Source organism: Bos indicus, chromosome 9, assembly GCF_029378745.1.
Source record: "Bos indicus isolate NIAB-ARS_2022 breed Sahiwal x Tharparkar chromosome 9, NIAB-ARS_B.indTharparkar_mat_pri_1.0, whole genome shotgun sequence".
NCBI classification, from domain to species: domain Eukaryota; kingdom Metazoa; phylum Chordata; class Mammalia; order Artiodactyla; family Bovidae; genus Bos; species Bos indicus.
In genome coordinates, this window is record NC_091768.1 from 33,747,960 (window position 1) to 33,765,016 (window position 17,057).

The 17,057-nt window shown below is 46.3% G+C and overlaps 1 protein-coding gene and 1 long non-coding RNA gene across 4 annotated transcripts in view; both read right to left on the bottom strand.

Annotated features, from left to right (window-relative positions):
* The window catches only part of LOC139184900 (uncharacterized), a 124,091-nt gene extending 121,466 nt beyond the window's left edge, over nt 1-2,625 (bottom strand). For both annotated transcript variants that reach the window (XR_011568420.1, XR_011568419.1), the window contains exon 1: nt 2,428-2,625. This is a non-coding gene — a long non-coding RNA (uncharacterized lncRNA). The remainder of the gene's footprint in view (nt 1-2,427) is intronic.
* Nucleotides 2,626-5,411: 2,786 nt separating this feature from the next.
* On the bottom strand, nt 5,412-13,130 carry VGLL2 (vestigial like family member 2). Of its 2 annotated transcripts, none has more exons than XM_070795927.1 (4): nt 12,828-13,130; nt 10,268-10,580; nt 7,788-8,312; nt 5,412-6,532 (listed from the first exon to the last, which is right to left on the bottom strand). In XM_070795927.1, exons 1-4 carry the CDS (start codon nt 12,906-12,908, stop codon nt 6,492-6,494), a joined length of 960 nt encoding a protein of 319 aa, XP_070652028.1. In that variant the 5' UTR covers nt 12,909-13,130; the 3' UTR covers nt 5,412-6,491. The 2 variants fall into 2 exon arrangements, with proteins under 2 accessions (XP_070652028.1, XP_070652027.1); XM_070795926.1 differs by having other exon boundaries at nt 5,412-6,677.
* Nucleotides 13,131-17,057: the final 3,927 nt, after the last annotated feature.

Below are 17,057 nucleotides of genomic sequence, written 5' to 3' on the forward strand. Positions count from 1 at the left end.
CCCCCAAAAGTTGGTACTATGAAAAAAGTGCTGTTACCAAATGAGAAAACATCCCATTGTTTTCTGAGATGTATTACACAGTGGGTAAAATGCGCTAGAAGAAAAAAAAAATAGGATCGTGCCTAGTAAAAATAAAAAGCAGTAACAGAAAGTTTTATTTTTTGTTTGGTTTCCCCTGTTTCTTGATAATACCATGACTGGCACAGGGAAAATAATGTCGTTGCCCAAAACAAGGGCAAAGCGGTAATAATGAGAATTAGCAGAAAAATAAATAAGTTCTGACATTCCCATCAATTATAATGCATATCTTAAGCAATTGTGAGTTTATATTTTTAAGATACTTGATTAGTTCTTCCTAAGTGAAAACTATTTTTATGTGAAGTATTCTAAAGAAGCTTCCAAATTATGAGGTAAATAGAGTGTTTTACTAAATACATATAAGGACTATAAATACATATATATGTATTTGTACATCTATAAGCTATAAATACATATATGATGTATACCTGTAAATACATATATAAACTATGTACTCGTTAAATAAATGTTGGTAAAAATCTCTAAGTGGTAACTAGATCATTAGTCATACAACTATTGATTAGAAATAAAAAGTTAATATTTTAGTTTTGTTTTTCAAATTTTAGCCTACCTTTCACCTAAACTTCTTATAGGTAATAACAATTGTATACTTATTAATTATACAGTTTTGATAGGAAATGGAAATGATAATGACAGAGGAGGATAGTTTTGAACAAAATCACTCTTTAATGAACTAGAAATTTTGGGAGAAAAGTAGGACTAGGGCTTACTAGGAGATTCTAAGGACAAAACGAACAGAAAATATGCTGCTGTTGTTTTTCTAGATGAAACAAGTGAATTCAGTATGATAAAGGAAATTGGCTTCTGTTTTAGAGGAGCTTAGTTCCATAAGAGTTCACTGGTAGATGCCTGGAAACACTGTAATTTGAGATAGAACATGACACCATGTGTGGAGAACTTTAGATTTTTCTCTTATTGAGTTAAAAGTTATAAAGTGAAAAAAATCCAAATAGAGGATGATGTTTTACCAAAGTATTAATTATTCAAGTAAATTCACTATATATATTGCTCTGAACAATGTTTCCTTAAACATTAATTCTTCAGTCAAATATTTAATTTTTTTTCCCCAAAGGGGATTTGTCTATTTTCTTAAAGTGAGTTTGGATTAGCAGAATCACCTCTGCTGACTCTCATCGGCCACTCTGCCTGGATGCAGTGTCTCCACTGGGGCGGAGGTCAAGGCTGGAGACAACTGCGTGCTCCTCCTGAAGGCTGCCTTGCCTTTTTAGGGTATGAGGGTCTCTCTGTGTTTAGGATAACATGATTGACAGCTCCGTTCCAGCTCCAATTAGCACCCTATAATTTATTAGCTTCTGCTTTCAGATTATGCGTTAACTTTACAAATATTCCAACCATGGAAACAGCAGCTATCAAGTGTCTCTTTCCTGATCCAGCCCTCTGGGGCTGGAGTGAAATACAAGGAAAGAGTGATACAGTTGGTCTGTCAAGTGAGAATAATCATTTGTGTCTGTGTCTGTCTGAGGGCAAGGGGTCTCTGATTTCTCTTTAGGCCTGCATTAGTGATGTGTGTATTGGTAGATAAATAGATTTTATCATGTGTGCGTATACGGTATTTGTAGATACACAGATTCTATCGTGTGAGTGTGTGTATGTGGTATTTGTAGATAAACAGATTCTATCGTGTGGATCCTGTATTTGTATTATGAATTTCATTTACTTATGGGACAGGAAGTAGAACTGGTAATGAGGAAATATGAAATTTATGTTTGCTTTACCCTGTTGTTTGTTAAAAACATCAGTTACGTGCAGAGAGCAACTGTAGTAATGACAGTGCCTTTAGGATGCTTTTTCCTTAACTCCAGATTTTAGAAATATGCAACAAATAATGAATGATGATAAATCCTAAAACTCTTGCAAGGAAGAAGGGAATATAGAGAGCAAAGACTTTCACAGGTATAATCAAAACAGGAATTATCTGCATGCAAATGATCTACAGATTGTGAAAGCAATTTTATAAAGAAATCTTATGTTTTCTGGTTTCGTTTAAAGTCTTTTCAAATATCTTTCCATTTTTCCTCCATGCTTTGATACCTGGTGAGTTATGTTTAAAAATGCAGCTTATGGAAATGGCATTCATATGGAAAGCAGCTTAAGTTTTATTTTAAAAAATCTCCTCCAACTCTGAAGTAACCAATCACTAAGTGTTTAAAAAAAAAAAAAAAAAGCTTGTTTATTTTGACAGAAGGTATATGGGTGCCTGCATATAAGCACAGGATTTATGAATCTAAGTATTAATAAGTGGGAGGTTAAAATTACCTTACGAGTTGTGTCTCCCAGTTTGAAAGGGCACAGAAATGCAGTACTTACCCAGGAAGAGTGGCCAAGGAAGCTTCCAGTCAGGCAGTCTGCGTTCCCAACACCCACCACCTCTGCCCTCCCTCCCATCCAGGCCTGAATCAATCTTAAGTCATTGCTAGAATTTGCCACGCATTGAAATAGAACTTCAAAGGGGAAATGAGACAAGACGGCAACTCCTATTAAACCAGAGGAGTAGAACAGATAGAGTTCCCTGCAGTTGGGTGACGGAGTTCTCAGCCAGAGGGCAATCGGCAACAGGATTACTTGGTAGCGGAGAGCTGTCTCTCCCCTTTTCGTCGCCTCTCCCTCAGCGGAGGCCAAGTGCAAAGGGAAAACCGTGGGTAAGGAGGGCACTGGTGCCAACTGGGATGATTAGAGGAGAATCTCATCTCCCTGAGACCCCCAACCGGGTATAATATATGCAGATACATCATGGTTACCTTTCTCATGTCATCCCTCCTTTCCTTCAATGTCTTTTTTTCAGCTACTAGGGCCTCCTCTAGTCTCATGGTTTCACGAATACTAGCAAGACAAGCATGAGAATTCATCCTTTACATGACCGGGTAGGCCTACAAGAATGTTGAAAAAATGTCAGTTAGGGCTACGAATTCACCAAAGTTCCCTCTGAAACTATTACGCAGATCTGAACGATGGGAGTCCCAGGGCTTCTTGCGTTTCTACTTCGGGAACGTAAAACATGGAGGGAAGCGCTCTGCTCTGCATGTTCCACGCGCCAGGTCACTGGAGCCCTGCTCGGCAGTCTGGAAGGTCTGTTTAGGACTGCCCCGAAGGCCAGTTCCAGTGAATGAGTCTCCTCACCTGCAACCTGATGTTCAGGTCAGATGCAGCTCAGGAGAGAGGCTTCAGTAATCAGAACCTCGTGGCTGAGAAAAGGCTCCCTGTGGGTTCTGATCAGAGATCTTGAGTGCTAACATAGGTGGAGCTCAGGGAAAGCTTCTGAGAGAGGGAAGAGACTACTAGGAAAAGATGTCCAGCAGAGAACACACTTGCTGTCTTCATCTGTACACTCATTGGCAAGTTTTTAAAAGTGCGCTGAAAGGGAATGCATTTTATTTATGCTTGTATACACTGGTGATCCATGCCAATGGAACATGGATTTAAAAAATCACAGAGAAGTCCAAAGTTAATTTTAGTTATTGCTTCAGTGTCCAAACCTCAGACTAACATGCTTAACACGACTTGGTTAGTTTGGGTGTGAAGAGCTTCAGAGCAAAGAAGGCTAAAAATACTGAAATGAATTAATAAGAGATGCAATAATAAGTCCTTCCTAGAGATGAATGGAACTCTGCATCTGGTTGCATGGTCTGCAGGTGGGAGTCTGGACAATGTCCTGTGATACTTCCTTTAAGACCTGGGATTCTATACATTCTAGAATGCCAGTCTTCGCCGCCCTGCCTCTTTTCTCTTCTTTATTCATCTTCTGTGGAGGAGAAAGTAAGCCCAAAGTTGAGCATCTCAAGACAAGTCAGAAGTGGATCAGCAGTTAGTGTTGTGGGTAACAGTGCAGTCTCTGCCCCCTGGATGCCTGGGTTGGTTTCCTGGCTCTGCCACTTACTAGCTATGTGACTGGGCAGATTATTCCTCTTCTGTGAGCCTCTGTGGTAATAAGTACCACACAGAAATGTTGTGAGGTTGAATTAACCTATATATAAAGCCCTCAGACCCGTGCCTGGAAAAATGATAAACAATTAATATTTGTTATTGCTATATACAATGCATGGAGAAGGCAATGGCACCCCACTCCAGTACTCTTGCCTGGAAAATCCCATGGACGGAGGAGCCTGGTAGGCTGCAGTCCATGGGGTCGCTAAGAGTCGGACACGACTGGGCAACTTCACCTTCACTTTTCTCTTTACATGCACTGGAGAAGGAAATGGCAACCTACTCCAGCATTCTTGTGTGGAGAATCCCAGGGATGACGGAGCCTGGTGGGCTGCCGTCTATGGGGTCGCAGAGTCAGACACGACTGAAGCGACTTAGCATAGCATACCATAGCATATACAATGCAATTATTATTAGTTATTACTGACTGCTATCACATCTGGGGAAATATAATCATATAGTACCTTCCATCTGAGCAAAACCAGTAGCAGGTTCTTTAATGATCACAGTCTACTTAACAGGTACCAAAATGACAGAAAGAAGAGATGGGTAACTCTGCTAAGCCATGCTCTGAATAAGGTCCCTAACTGCACCCAACTCTTGAGAATATTATCCAAGATAAATGGTATTTGCCTCTTGTGTTATAATGAAGGAGGAGGAGAATCCCCATGGGCAGAGGAGCCTGGCGGGCTACAGGCCATGGGGTTGCAAAAAATCAGACACATTATAATGAAGATCAAGATTTGAATTAATATTTTATGCTTTAACAGCCTTCAAGGGCAATTTGGGAACAACATTAACTCTCTCTCTTTAGGGAAAGAACACAAATAACTTTGGCATCAAGGGAACATAAAACCATTAAGTTCTTAATAAATTCTTTTTTTTTTCTGGCCTAGTTGTACGTTTGGTTTCTTAGCCTAGCTGATCAAAGTATAAAACAACCAAGATTTCAAAAACATTTTTAAACTGAGTACTTTACTATCTTAAGAGTGTGGAATCTAAGAAGTAATGATAATTCTCTTTTGGAGAATTATGTGTGTATCTGGCTGATGCACAATGGTGCACAAGCCGGTTTTCCTATGCATCTCTTTTACTTGATGAAGGCTATCAGGTAACCTGGGCTTCCTTGGGCCATGATTTTCTCATTTATGAAACAAGGTGAGAATACCTAACTTGTCCATCTCCAAGGTTGATACAAGGTGGATTGGAGTTCTCAGATTTCATGGCATGGCAAACACTTTGGAAAACCAAAAATACTTATACAAAGTGAATTTACTTACTGACATCAGGTCATACTACTATAAATTATTTTATTCTGTTAGAGAAAAACTAAGACATTTGTTTTCCTTTGAAGAAATAACACAGCAACCTAGTGGTAAACAAACATCTTTAATGTTCGTTTCTTCTTCCTCATCACCTTCAGTTTTGCCCACACATGAACCCCTTCCCCTGTCCCAATACTAAAGTGATCAAATCATGACCATAGAGACAGAATATTTGAGATACCCAAGACTCCATGGACATCTCTTCCCCTGTGGTGATTCCTAGTTCTTCTTGGAGACCACTGGGGTCTCTAGAGGCTTAATTTTTTTTTTTTCCTTCCATCCAGAGGAGGATAGAGGGAGGGACAGAACTTGTGGGAGAGAAGGCAGAGAGAGTTTTTTCTTTCATCATAAAATGTCCTTTGTAAAAAATATGATATACACACACACATGTATAAAACATATCCAGTGCAATTGCAATTGTTGTGCCAAACACTGGGAAGTGCCACCTTGGTCGATGTATTTCTGGAGTTTTAAACAGTTGTCCTACGACAGCTGCATTTCAGTAAGACTTGGGCAGGTGGCTCCAGATAAGCCACTTGCCACTCACATTCAGGCCGAGGCTTCTATGTTCACAGTCCGAAGGAAAAGGTGTATCTTTGTGTCTGGAGTGGGTGTTGCAGGGAGAGAGTGGGCAGGAAGGGAGCTGGAGGCTACAGGTGAGGAAGAAAGAATTGGCTTCTTTTGACTTCTCTACCATATAGTCTTCGATGCAAATACAAAGACATTTTCAATGTGAGGATATTGACGTCAGCAGTGCTGTGATCCCACTACTTAATGAAACAATTCACACCAGCACAAAAAATATTCACACCAAAACGTCTCTTTTTCTTTCCTTCTTTCCAAGAAAACCATGATATCTTGTCACCTGAGTGATCTCACCACGGATAGTTCCAGTGATTTGCCCAAAAGTCACTGAGCGTCATTCAGAGTCTTTGGGTCTGCTCTTTTGGCAGAAGGCATTCTTTTTAGATGAAAACTCTGTCGCGTGTGTTTTGGTTCTCCCCGATACACGGAGCAGTTTGAAGTCTCTGCCTTCCCCCATGTCCTCATCCATGAAGTGAGAGGCACAGATGCTGAGCCTCCATGGCTGGTCAGAAGGGAAGGGGCAAGGGGAAGGTCAGCAGATCAGCTCAGGAGGGATGCACCACAGAGGGAATAACGACGAGCTGCAAACCAAGATCAGAAGCTGTTACAAACCCACTTGATTTCAGCTCTGAGTGTCACCAATTGCGCTATGCAGAGACCTACAGGGAAGAAGGTGGGCTGTCTAAAACCAGTACAGATCCTTGCTTTTGTCCTGAGGCTGCAAACCTGAAAACAGAGAGAAAATAAAAGGGAGAGAGAGAGAGGGAGAAGAGACAGACAGAGGGAGAGAGAAGGGGGTGGGGAGGGGAAGGCACAAGATATTTAAAGAAAGAGAAGACAGACACCACTGTTTTATTGTGAAAGTCACAGAATTCATCTAAAGAGCATGAACGAAAGTAAAAGCAAAGCAAACAAATGTCACATCTGCACCTGAGGGAACAGAAAGCGGGGCAAGACTACAAGCCAATTTATTATGCAATTTTTTTTTCATTTTGCCCTAAAAATAAAGCAAACAAAAAAGTAAACCCTTATTTGAATGTACCTTTCAAATTCAACTCTTTAAGCTAGGGACGCAATGTTATCACTAATAACGTATTCTTGTTAAGTTTTCTGTTTTCAAGAGACCTATGTCATTTAGCAATTAAGTTGTTATCAGTCATGGGTCATATTTGTATGACTTGTAACTATCACTAGGTGACAAGACCCTCTCCGCCCCTCAAGTTGTAGAGGATTTTAAACTACATTCTTAGCAGGTACTCTAGATCAGCGCTGTCCAATAGAAACAATGGAAGCCATGGGTATAATTCTAAATTGTCTGGCAGCCACATTGAAAAAAAAAGTAAAAAGAAACAGGTGAGAATTAATTTAGTAATATATTTTATTTAACCCAATATATATTTAGTATGCAATGTTGAAACATGCAATCAATATAAAATATAATGAGATGAATTTTACATTCTTTTTGGGGACAAAGTCCTGAAATCCAGTGTGTATTATACACTTACAGCACACCCCAATTCAGCCTGGCCACGCTTCATGTGCTCAGCCGACACACGTGGCTGCTGGCTACGGTACTGAACAGCACAGAGCTAGAACCTCTCCGACAAATTTTATTCTTAAAAAATCCTCTGTAATATTAACCGGCCACTTTCTCATTTTGTCCACACCGATGACAGAGTCATCTGTCTGCTGAAACACAACCCTGCTACGTGCAGACCTTCGCGCCTCAGGGTCACTGGGGTCTCCAAGGAGAGCTAAATGGGGTCCCCGGCTCAGCCCAGTTTGGGGCACAGGGCAGGAGGGGCCCGGGGATGCCACATCCCCTCTCCCGCTTACCTGAGTCCACGCTGAGGCCCAGACCCCCGGGCACGTCCCCCGCGGGGCTCGCGAAGGGTCCCCCGGGCGCGGCCCACGCCGCGCTGGCCGGCTCGCCCTTGGCGGAGAGCTCGCAGGGCGGGCTGCCGGGCGCGGGGGCCGGGGCCGGCGCGAGGCGGGCCGGACGCCCGGAGGCGGCGGGCATCAGCAGCGGCCCGTAGCGCGGGTCGAAGTGCGGCGCGTAGACCTCGTGCACGGCGGCGGGCCGCGGGTAGGCGGCGGCCTGGGCTCCGAGGGCGCCGCCCAGCGCGTACGGATGGTGCGGGTGCGCGTGGTGCGGGTGCGCGTGGTGCCAGGGCTCAGCCGTGCCCTGGTGCAGGTGGCCGTGCAGTGCGGCCGGCGAGTAGGGGTCGGCGGCGGCGGCGAAGGGCAGCTCCGAGTGCGCGGCGGCCAGTGGGCTGCCCAGCGGCGCGGGCACCGGCGTCTGGTAAGCGCTGTTCCAGAAGGAGGCGGGGAAGCTGCGCTGGCTCATGGGGTAGGAGCCGTCTTCGGGCGAGCGAGGCGGAGGGAAGGGAAGAGAGAGAGGAGCGCGTCACCGTCGGGAGACGGTCGCCGACCGACCCCGCGCGGCAGCCGCAGAGCTGATCGCTCCGGTTGGGCGAAGGGCGGGAAGGGCGCTTGTCTCGCGGGGCTCCGGCCTGGGAACGCGAGGTCGGGGAGTGCCGCTCCCTCGCAAGTGGCGGACGTATTCCCGCTGCGGGAACCCCGCGAGTGGTGGGGAGAGGAACTGCGGAGCTTCCTCCCCCAGCCCCAGTTTCGGGGCGCGGGGAGCTTCCCTCGGACTCCTATCCGGGCCACCTCGGGCAAGAAGCGGCCTCGCCTTCCCGGCCGGCAGCCTCTTCTCAAGCTAAAGCTACCTCTTCCCGCTCTTGGTTGGTCGCCTAGCGATCTCACTACCCCCTCTCGCATTTCAGCCTCCCTTGCTCCAGAAATCGTGCCCCTCCAAGGCCTCTGATAGACTGGAAGTCCATCGACATATTTCGGAGTCTTGCTATTATTGGCCTCCTTTCTAGAAACTTTCTTTCAAAAGGCTTTTTTTTTTTTTTTTTCTAGAAAGTAAACTTGATATGTTAAAAGTGTAGCTGTATTATTTGCACAGAGGGACACTAACGGACAGGTCTTTTCCGTTTTAATGAACAAACTTTATGCATCAAAGTGTGGGAGCCAGGAATAATATAATTATAATAATTATTATTGTCCGTGTCATTGTTGACCCCTAGTGTCTGGAAGCATTTTAAGTGAGAAGCATTTAGATCAAATTTGTTGCCTTAGTGGGGAGGAAAGGAAGGAAAGGCATTTAATGAAAAGGACCTTGGAGAAGGCATCTGCACTTCATAGTCGATAATTTAAAATGCTTCGAAAATGCATTCTAAGTAGTGAGCAGTCTATTAAAAACATTTAGGCAACTGGAGAATAAAAGGAATGTTTTGTTTTTGGATCTTGTCTAGGCAAGGCTTGTACAAATGATCAGATTTAAGAAAAAAATGGAAGGTCGATGGTTGTCATTTCCCCCAAAATGTAATACCTGTTTTCCTTTTTACAATAAAGTCCTCATTTCTCATCTTGGTACACATCAAAAACTAAGATTAGTGAGAAATTTTACCAAATAATAAATAATACCTCCACCCTTGTCTCGGTAATAAAGGGAGGTGGAGGTTTCAGAATAGAAGGGAGAGCTCCTTGACTTGTCCAAGAAGCCATTGCCCCAGGGTAGCTAAAGCAGGGTTTTGTGAGAATGATAAAGTAATAAAGAGGGGATATGTTTGGGGAAAATCTTTAGAAGTGTTTTGGCTACCCTTAAAGTCTTATTTCTTTTTTACTTTACTTGCTTATTGAAAGACATTCTCTGCTTCAAGATTTCCCAATTAACTGAAATCTGGCGAAAGGCATAAGTAGGTTTTAGGAGACATTCTTCAGCAGGTTTTGCTTGCAATGCATTCTCAGACATTTTTCTTTGGAGATATTTTCAGAAAGGGACTAAGGGCCCTGAAAGCTATTGTACTTGAAGATCCACCTCCCCCAACCCCCACCCCTGACTTGGGAAACCTCATATTTCCACAGCACATTTCCATATATTTTCTAGTTGCCTTACTGTCATCTCCAGGGGTAGTTAAGAGGGCAAGTGTTATTCTAATTTTAGAGACCAGTAAATAGAGTGACCTCCAAGAGGTTAAGAGACTTGCCCAAGGTCATATTGCTAGGGAGTGGTGGAATCCAATGCACAATCCAAGGGCTCCCAATTCAAAGCTATTGATTTTCCTAGGCCATTGCTCTGCTCTACCTCCTCAAGAAGAGATCTTATGCCTGCCTGTATTTATTCCTCCCCCGATGCCCCATCTCACCTCTTCTCTAACACCTATAGTTCTTTCAGCTGCCCCTGCAGGTGGACCCCAGGGTATGCGAGCTCTCAATCCCCTCTTGTTGGTGAGGCCCGTACTTACCCCGCCAGGGCCCGGAGCTCCGCGGGGCTTTGCTGCTTGTACAGCTTGGGGAATAGCTGCTAGGCTGGCTCAGGGCCCTGCTGAAGTGCTCGTCTACAACGGAGCTGATGTCTCCTTGGAAATAGGTGAAAAGGACGCAGCGGGAGTTGATGTACTCCGCCTCTGGTGGGCGCTCTTTCTCCGGGCTGCCTTCTTCTTCTTTTATACTAGCTGGAGTTTGGCTGGAGAAGGAGGAGCTGCCACTGCCGCTGCTGTTGCTGGGGCTGGCGTTGCACTCCTGGGCTTCTTGCATTTTGGAATAATAGGCTAGTTTCTGCTCAAAGGAGAAATAATAGAGAAGTCAATTTCAAAAGACATAACAAGTTGGGCTCTGACTGCACTCCCTCATCCGGATCCCTAAGGTAACCAGGAGCAACTGCCTTCTGTGAGTGCCTATGCCGGTTCTCAATAACCTCAATAATGTGGGCCCCAGTCCGCAGGCCTTTCAACCTGCAGCTGAACAAAGGTGGGGTTCCTGAGAGGTGGGGTCCTTCTTGGAGCTTGTCTCCCCAGAATTGTTGCTAGGACACAGAGAAAACTGTCTGAAGGTGTCAGGGTGAAGGTCCTGGAAGAAGCCTAAGCAGTTTGACCGCAGAGGCAGGCTCAAGGCAGATATATTTTTAAAATCAGGCTCCAAGGGTAAAGGGCACCCAAGTCCAGTTACAGCCTGACTGTTCCTTGCTGAGAATTCAGGGCAGACGTACAAGATGCAGGATTAAGCATCTTCGTGATAGAATATGAAGGTAACAAAATCCACTCCACACAACCAGGATGTAAAGGAAGAACTGCTATGGGGTATAAACATGGAATAACAACGTGATATGGATCAATTTAATAAATGGAAGTTGGTATGTGGTCATCCATGAACTGGCTATTTTAAAAATCTCAGCCTCTAGAGAGACCTTCTTTTGAGAAAGGAAAAGCCAGTGGGCTATTTCTACCCTCACCATCAGTGTGTATTGAGGAAAAAAAAAAAGAAAAGCAGCAGAGGATGATCTTGGCTGTGAGGTTGAGTAAATCATGACTGATAGTAATTTACGAAACCAAGTGTGGTTGCTGAAAACATTTTCTTAGCAATGAGCAATGGACAATGCAATGCTAAAGCAGTATGCAGACAGAGGTGTCCTTCAAGGGAGACCCTGATCATTCAAAACTGAACAGAGATCTTGGTGATATAGATTGGCTGGGGCTCAGGGAGGAGAAAGGACCAGATAGAAAACCAACCCACCTTTTTCTCTTTGTAATACTCCCAGCCTGGGAAGAAGCTCATCTTAGACACTGAAGCTAAAAGACTGAAGTTATTTAGCTACATCACCATTTCTACCATATTCCCACTTGGCTTAAAATGAGAGACTCTGGTGGTTCCTAAAGTTAACATTGAGACTAAATAAACTCCTAGTTGCAAAGTTTTACAAACGAGAGGAGGAAGGGAAAAAGCAAAAACCAAAAATGCAAAATCTACCCATTCCATCATTAATTCATCAGGAAATTTTCAAATATATATTTTGCAAGCAAAATTTGGCAAAAATGGGCTCAGGCACCGGGGTGTATTTCAGTTTTCCCAAAACAGGAGTCCAGACTCTCACTTTGGAACCTGCTCAGGACTCCTAGGGGATCCCCCCTCCACCCACTGGAGTGTGTGATCTTATTCATTTCCTTGACTACTGTCACCAGTTTCAACTACATCAGCTGAGGACTGAAAGAAAAATGTTCAATCAGAAAATTCCCAGAGAATAGAAAAACTGGAATAATTAAACAAAATTTGAAGAGTTTGCAGAACCGGGGCCAGGGGTCCTCTCGAAAGTGAGTTTGTTGATGGCAAGGCAGCCGGATTCAGCTACTTAGGCTAGCGAAAGGCGAAGTATTAATATTATCTATGAAACTGGTCCCTACAGGGTCAATCATACCCAGAACTTTGGGTCAATAATATTCCCCAGAACTTTGCAAAGCAAAGATTGTAAAGTTAGCGAGTTTCGTGCGGTTCTCTTTATAACGAATTCGCTGGTTCTGAAATTAACTGCCCTGATCGCCTAAGAATTGAGACGGGGATAAAAAAGGCTTTGATAAGCTTGCATGGATGAGAACGCGAGTCTTTACATCTCAGAAAGACAGAGGCAGACCCTTGCCTTTGTTTCGTCGTCACTCTCACCTTTGGGACCAAAGTTTGGTTTTCTCTGCGTGAGCTTTGCTGGCATCTCCGCGAGCCGGCACGGGGCTCGGAACAATCTGGAGTCCAACAGACTCCAAAGAAACAACGCGGTCCGCGAGATCCTGGACTGATTATTCCTAGGAAATCCGGGGCGCGCATTAGCAGGGCTTAGCTGCCTTCCCGAGAGAGCAAAGGGGTTACCTCAACCTATTGGGTGGCAGCGCAGGCAATCCCCGCATCCGAGGCGCCCGCGGCTGGTCGGCCTCCCTTGGACCTGCGCGGAGGTACGGGGGACCTCGGAGCACTGGCAGTACTTGGGGAAGCTGGGGCGCGCCACCTGTCTACACGGTCCGGACGAGAGGAGACACGTACCTGGTGGTAGGGGGTGTAGGCGGCTGCGAAGTAAGGCTGGGGAGGACCATAGACTTGGTACATAACATCCAGACAGCTCATGGCTTCCCGCAGCGGAGACTTTTAAGTGTTTTATCGTCAACTCTCCTCGGACGGCTGAGGGCAGGGATGCTGCCTGGGCGCCACTTGGACCCGAGCTCCCGAGTCATCCGCGGCGGAGCGAGGGTCAGCGCGCTCCGCGGCTCGGGATCCCGCTCGCACGCTGCCTTCCCACCCCTGCAGTTCCAGCCGCCACCGCGCTCCGAGCTGGAAGCGCCCGGGCTCCGGCTAGTGGGCATTTAAACCCCACGCGGGGCAGGCGTGCTGACGCCACTCCTGAGCCGCAGAGGCGGGGGGAGGGGGGCGTCGGGGGCGGGGACCGGGGGGCCAATGGAGTGAGAGGGACTAGGGACCGAGGGGCTGCCGGTGCGTTTTCCCGGGACACCCGGCGGCGAGCCTATGCCCAGGGGTGAGGCGACCTGCGCAGCCCGGAACTTGAGCGCTGAGACTTCGCACCGTTGAGGACTAGGGATTTTCCAGGCTAACGCCGGAGGGGCAGGAGGACTGAGAGGAGAGGGAGGAACCGGGGATCTTACATTTGGAGAGAGGAAGTTGTGGCGTGGTGGGGAAGGGTCTTTGGGGAGAGCCCCGACCTCACAGTGGAGAATTGAGCGTGTGCATCCGGGGTGACGAGGTGAAGAGTCTCTGCGCTCGGCTCCTAGGGGGAGGAACGGCGCCATCCCCAGGAATACCCTAGGAGATCCGGATCTTCGCAGATAGGATGTCAGAGTCCGGGAACTCCTCTCCGCGCGGAGGAGCTCCCTCTGTGGGGAAATGGCTGCGGCCGAAGCCAGTGTAACCATCGCCCTGGGGCACCTCCTTTGCGCCCCCTCGGAGCCGATCCACTCGCCGTCAGCTCCCACACCTCTCTTTTCCATTCACTGAGGCGGGTCCCTACTACCCTCTAGAGTAAGATCCCCGCCCCTTTCTCCTGGATGTCCTCCATCCGAACCCGCTGGGTCCGCGCTCTTCGCGCCCCGCCTCCGGCTCCTCCCGGTACACTCTGCTTTCGAGGAGTCCAGGAGCCTTACCCAGCCCCCCGGCCGCGCCGAGTCTCCTCGGCCGGCATCCTTTTAAGTTTCAGTAACTTTTTGGAACAAGGACTCGTTGGCTGCAAGAGGAATTATCTTAGGCACTGCAGGGAGATCAGAGAGGGCTTTTGCTGACTCTTCAGTCGGTAGTAACAGCAGCTGTGAAAGAGGATATACTCCAATTGTGAAACGCCTTGCGCCTCGCCGTTCTCTTTACTTTTCAGAGAGCTCTCCCGGCTCGGACCGGCTTTCTGCGACGCTTTCTTCCTTTTCAAGCACCCCTCCCCCAGCTCTGGTGTGCTCGGTCCTTAAAGTTTAGGAATGTATTGAGACGAGGCTTTTTATACATCCGGTCAGGCGAGGGAAACCACGTTACGGAAATACCTGTGGGGCGTACTTGGAGAGTAGAGCGGGTAGCGTTTGCGAGCTTTGAGAGCCCAGACCCAAGGAAGTGACCGCGTGGATTACTGATAGAAATGAACTCTAGTGAATAACTAGAGTTTAAATAGTTTAAATACAACAGAAAGTCCCACAGTGATTCACAGGCTATTAAAAACTGCGAACAAATGCGCCTTTAAAGATACATTTGTATTTACAACGTATTTTAAGCCAAATAGTTTTGGGGTTGAATTTTGGTTTTGCCCGATTTATAAGTTGGCTTCATATCTCCAGTTCGGTTTATAAATGGTGAGAAGTCCTCAGTGACTGAAATGTTTTTTTCTTTTTTAATTAACTATAATGCAGTTCATTAAAGAAAATTAAAATAAAATAAAGACACCTCTGTGGTACAGTTTCAGGCAAGTCTGCTTTTAGCGGCCGGACTGTCTTGTGGCTGAGCTCCACGGTTTCTGCAGCCTACCGCGGTCCGGGCGCTCAGGTGAGGCAGAAAGAACATCCCTCCCACCGTTACTCAGGAGGGCAACAACCGCTTTATCCGTTTCTCTTCTGGGGACAAAAAAGCGAACACTCAGGGAAGACCACCCTCGTTGCTGGGACCACTCCGCTTCGCACTGCCCTAGGCCCAGGGTGGGCTCGACCCGCAAGCCCCGGGTCAAGTGTAAGGGCAGCGCAGCGCTGCGTGCGGGAACGGATCACCACCAGCCGGCGCAGCCTCCGTGAGTCACACTCCCCGCTTTCGCTCAGGTCCCGCTGTCCATCCTTGAACATACGAGTTTCGACTCTGGCTTCCTTGGGTTAGGGCATCTCTAGGCCCGAGCATTCGTCGCCTGAGCGCGCTCCTTGCCTCGCAGCCTGGGCTCCGCAGCGTGGCCAGAGGCTGGCAGTACTGAGCTGGGAAAACCGGTAGGAAGCGGGCACCGAATCGCAGGTCTAGCCAGTGCCAGGAAGCTGGAAACCTGTCCCTGACTACTTCCTAGTAACCACCTCCTATCCCCCGTACGTCCTCAGGTTGACATTTTAATTCTACTTTGGCCATGAACTTTACCTTTCCCACAAATGCAGGAAACACACACACACACACACACACAAAACCAAAAAAACCTTTCAGACTCAGCAAGGCCCAACGAATTGTTATTTTTCACAAGCATTATAGGAGCAACGATTTCCCACATCTTGAAGGAAGGAAGAAAAGAGAATGTGAGGCCAGCTGCCCCGGGCTGGTTTCTGTTCACAGTTCTCAATCCTCTCTTAAGGGAAACAGGTTTTAAAAACATCACTGAACCTAACTAATGGTCCAAGGGACTCTAAAGAGTCTTCTCCAGCACCACAGGTAGAAAGCCGTGCTTTGGCGCTCAGCTTTCTTTATGGTCCAACTCTCACATCCATACATGACTACTGGAAAAACCACAGCTTTGACTACACAGACCTTTGTCAGCAAAGTAATGTCTGGGCTTTTTAATATGCTGTCCAGATTTGTCATAGCTTTTCTTCCAAGGAGCAAGCGTCTTTTAATTTCATGGCTGCAGTCCCCATCTGCAGTGATTTTGGAGCCCAAGAAAATGAAGTCTGTCAGTGCTTCCATTGTTTCCCCATTTATTTGCCATGAAGTGATTGGACCTGATGCCATGATCGTTTTTTGAGTGTTGAGTTTTAAGCCAGCTTTTTCACTCTCCTCCTTCACTTTCATCAGGAGGCTCTTTAGTTCTTCTTTGCTTTCTGCCATAAGAGTGGTGTTATCTGCATATCTGAGGTTATTAACATTTCTCCCGGCAGTCTTGATTCAGGCTTGTACTTCATCCAGCCTGGCATTTTTGCATGATGTACTCTGCATATATGTTAAATAAGCAGGGTGACAATATACAGCCTTGACGTACTCCTTTTCCAATTTGGAACCAGTCCATTGTTCCATCTCCTGTTCTGACTGTTGCATACAGATTTCTAAGGAGGCAGGTAAGGTGGTCTGGTATTCCCATCTCTTTAATAATTTTCCACAGTTGGACTGCAAGGAGATCAAACCAGTCAATCCTAAAGGAAGTCAGTCCTGAATATTCATTGGAAGGACTGAGGCTGAAGCTGAAGAAGCTCCAGTACTTTGGCCACCTGATCCGAAGAACTGACTTATTGTAAAAGACTCTGATGCTGGAAAAGATTGAAGGCAGGAGGAGAAGGGGACAACAGAGGTTGAGATGGTTGGATGGCATCACTGACTTGATGGACATGAGTTTGAGCAAGCTCTGGAAGTTGGTGATGGACAGGGAAGCCTGGTGTGCTGCAGTTCATGGGTTCGCAAAGAGTCTGACCCGATTAAACTGAAGTGAACTAAGGGTATTGACTGCACAGGAGCTTAAAGGAATACGGAGAATTGGGCCAGTGAGCATCAGTCCTGAATTTAGGCAAGAAAAAAATCTTCCTCCAGATCCAAAGTCAAGAGAGGAAAGGGAAAAGTCAGCAGTACATCCAAAGCATATTCAGTCTTTTCTGTATGTCTGAAAAGCTGTTTATTTACATGTGGGTGGTATTTATCAATCTAATGAGGTCGCTTCTTGTTTCTGTGTTGAGGCAGAAAGTAAAACAAGTAAATTTAACCCTTCTACTCTCCCAGCCATTCAAACTGCCAAGACATTAGCAGGGTCAAAAGAGTCAGGTTTTGATACAGAACCTTGGGCATAGGTTACAGGTTGAAGGAGAAAACTGGGAGAAAAGTTTCTCTCCTCTCTCTCTC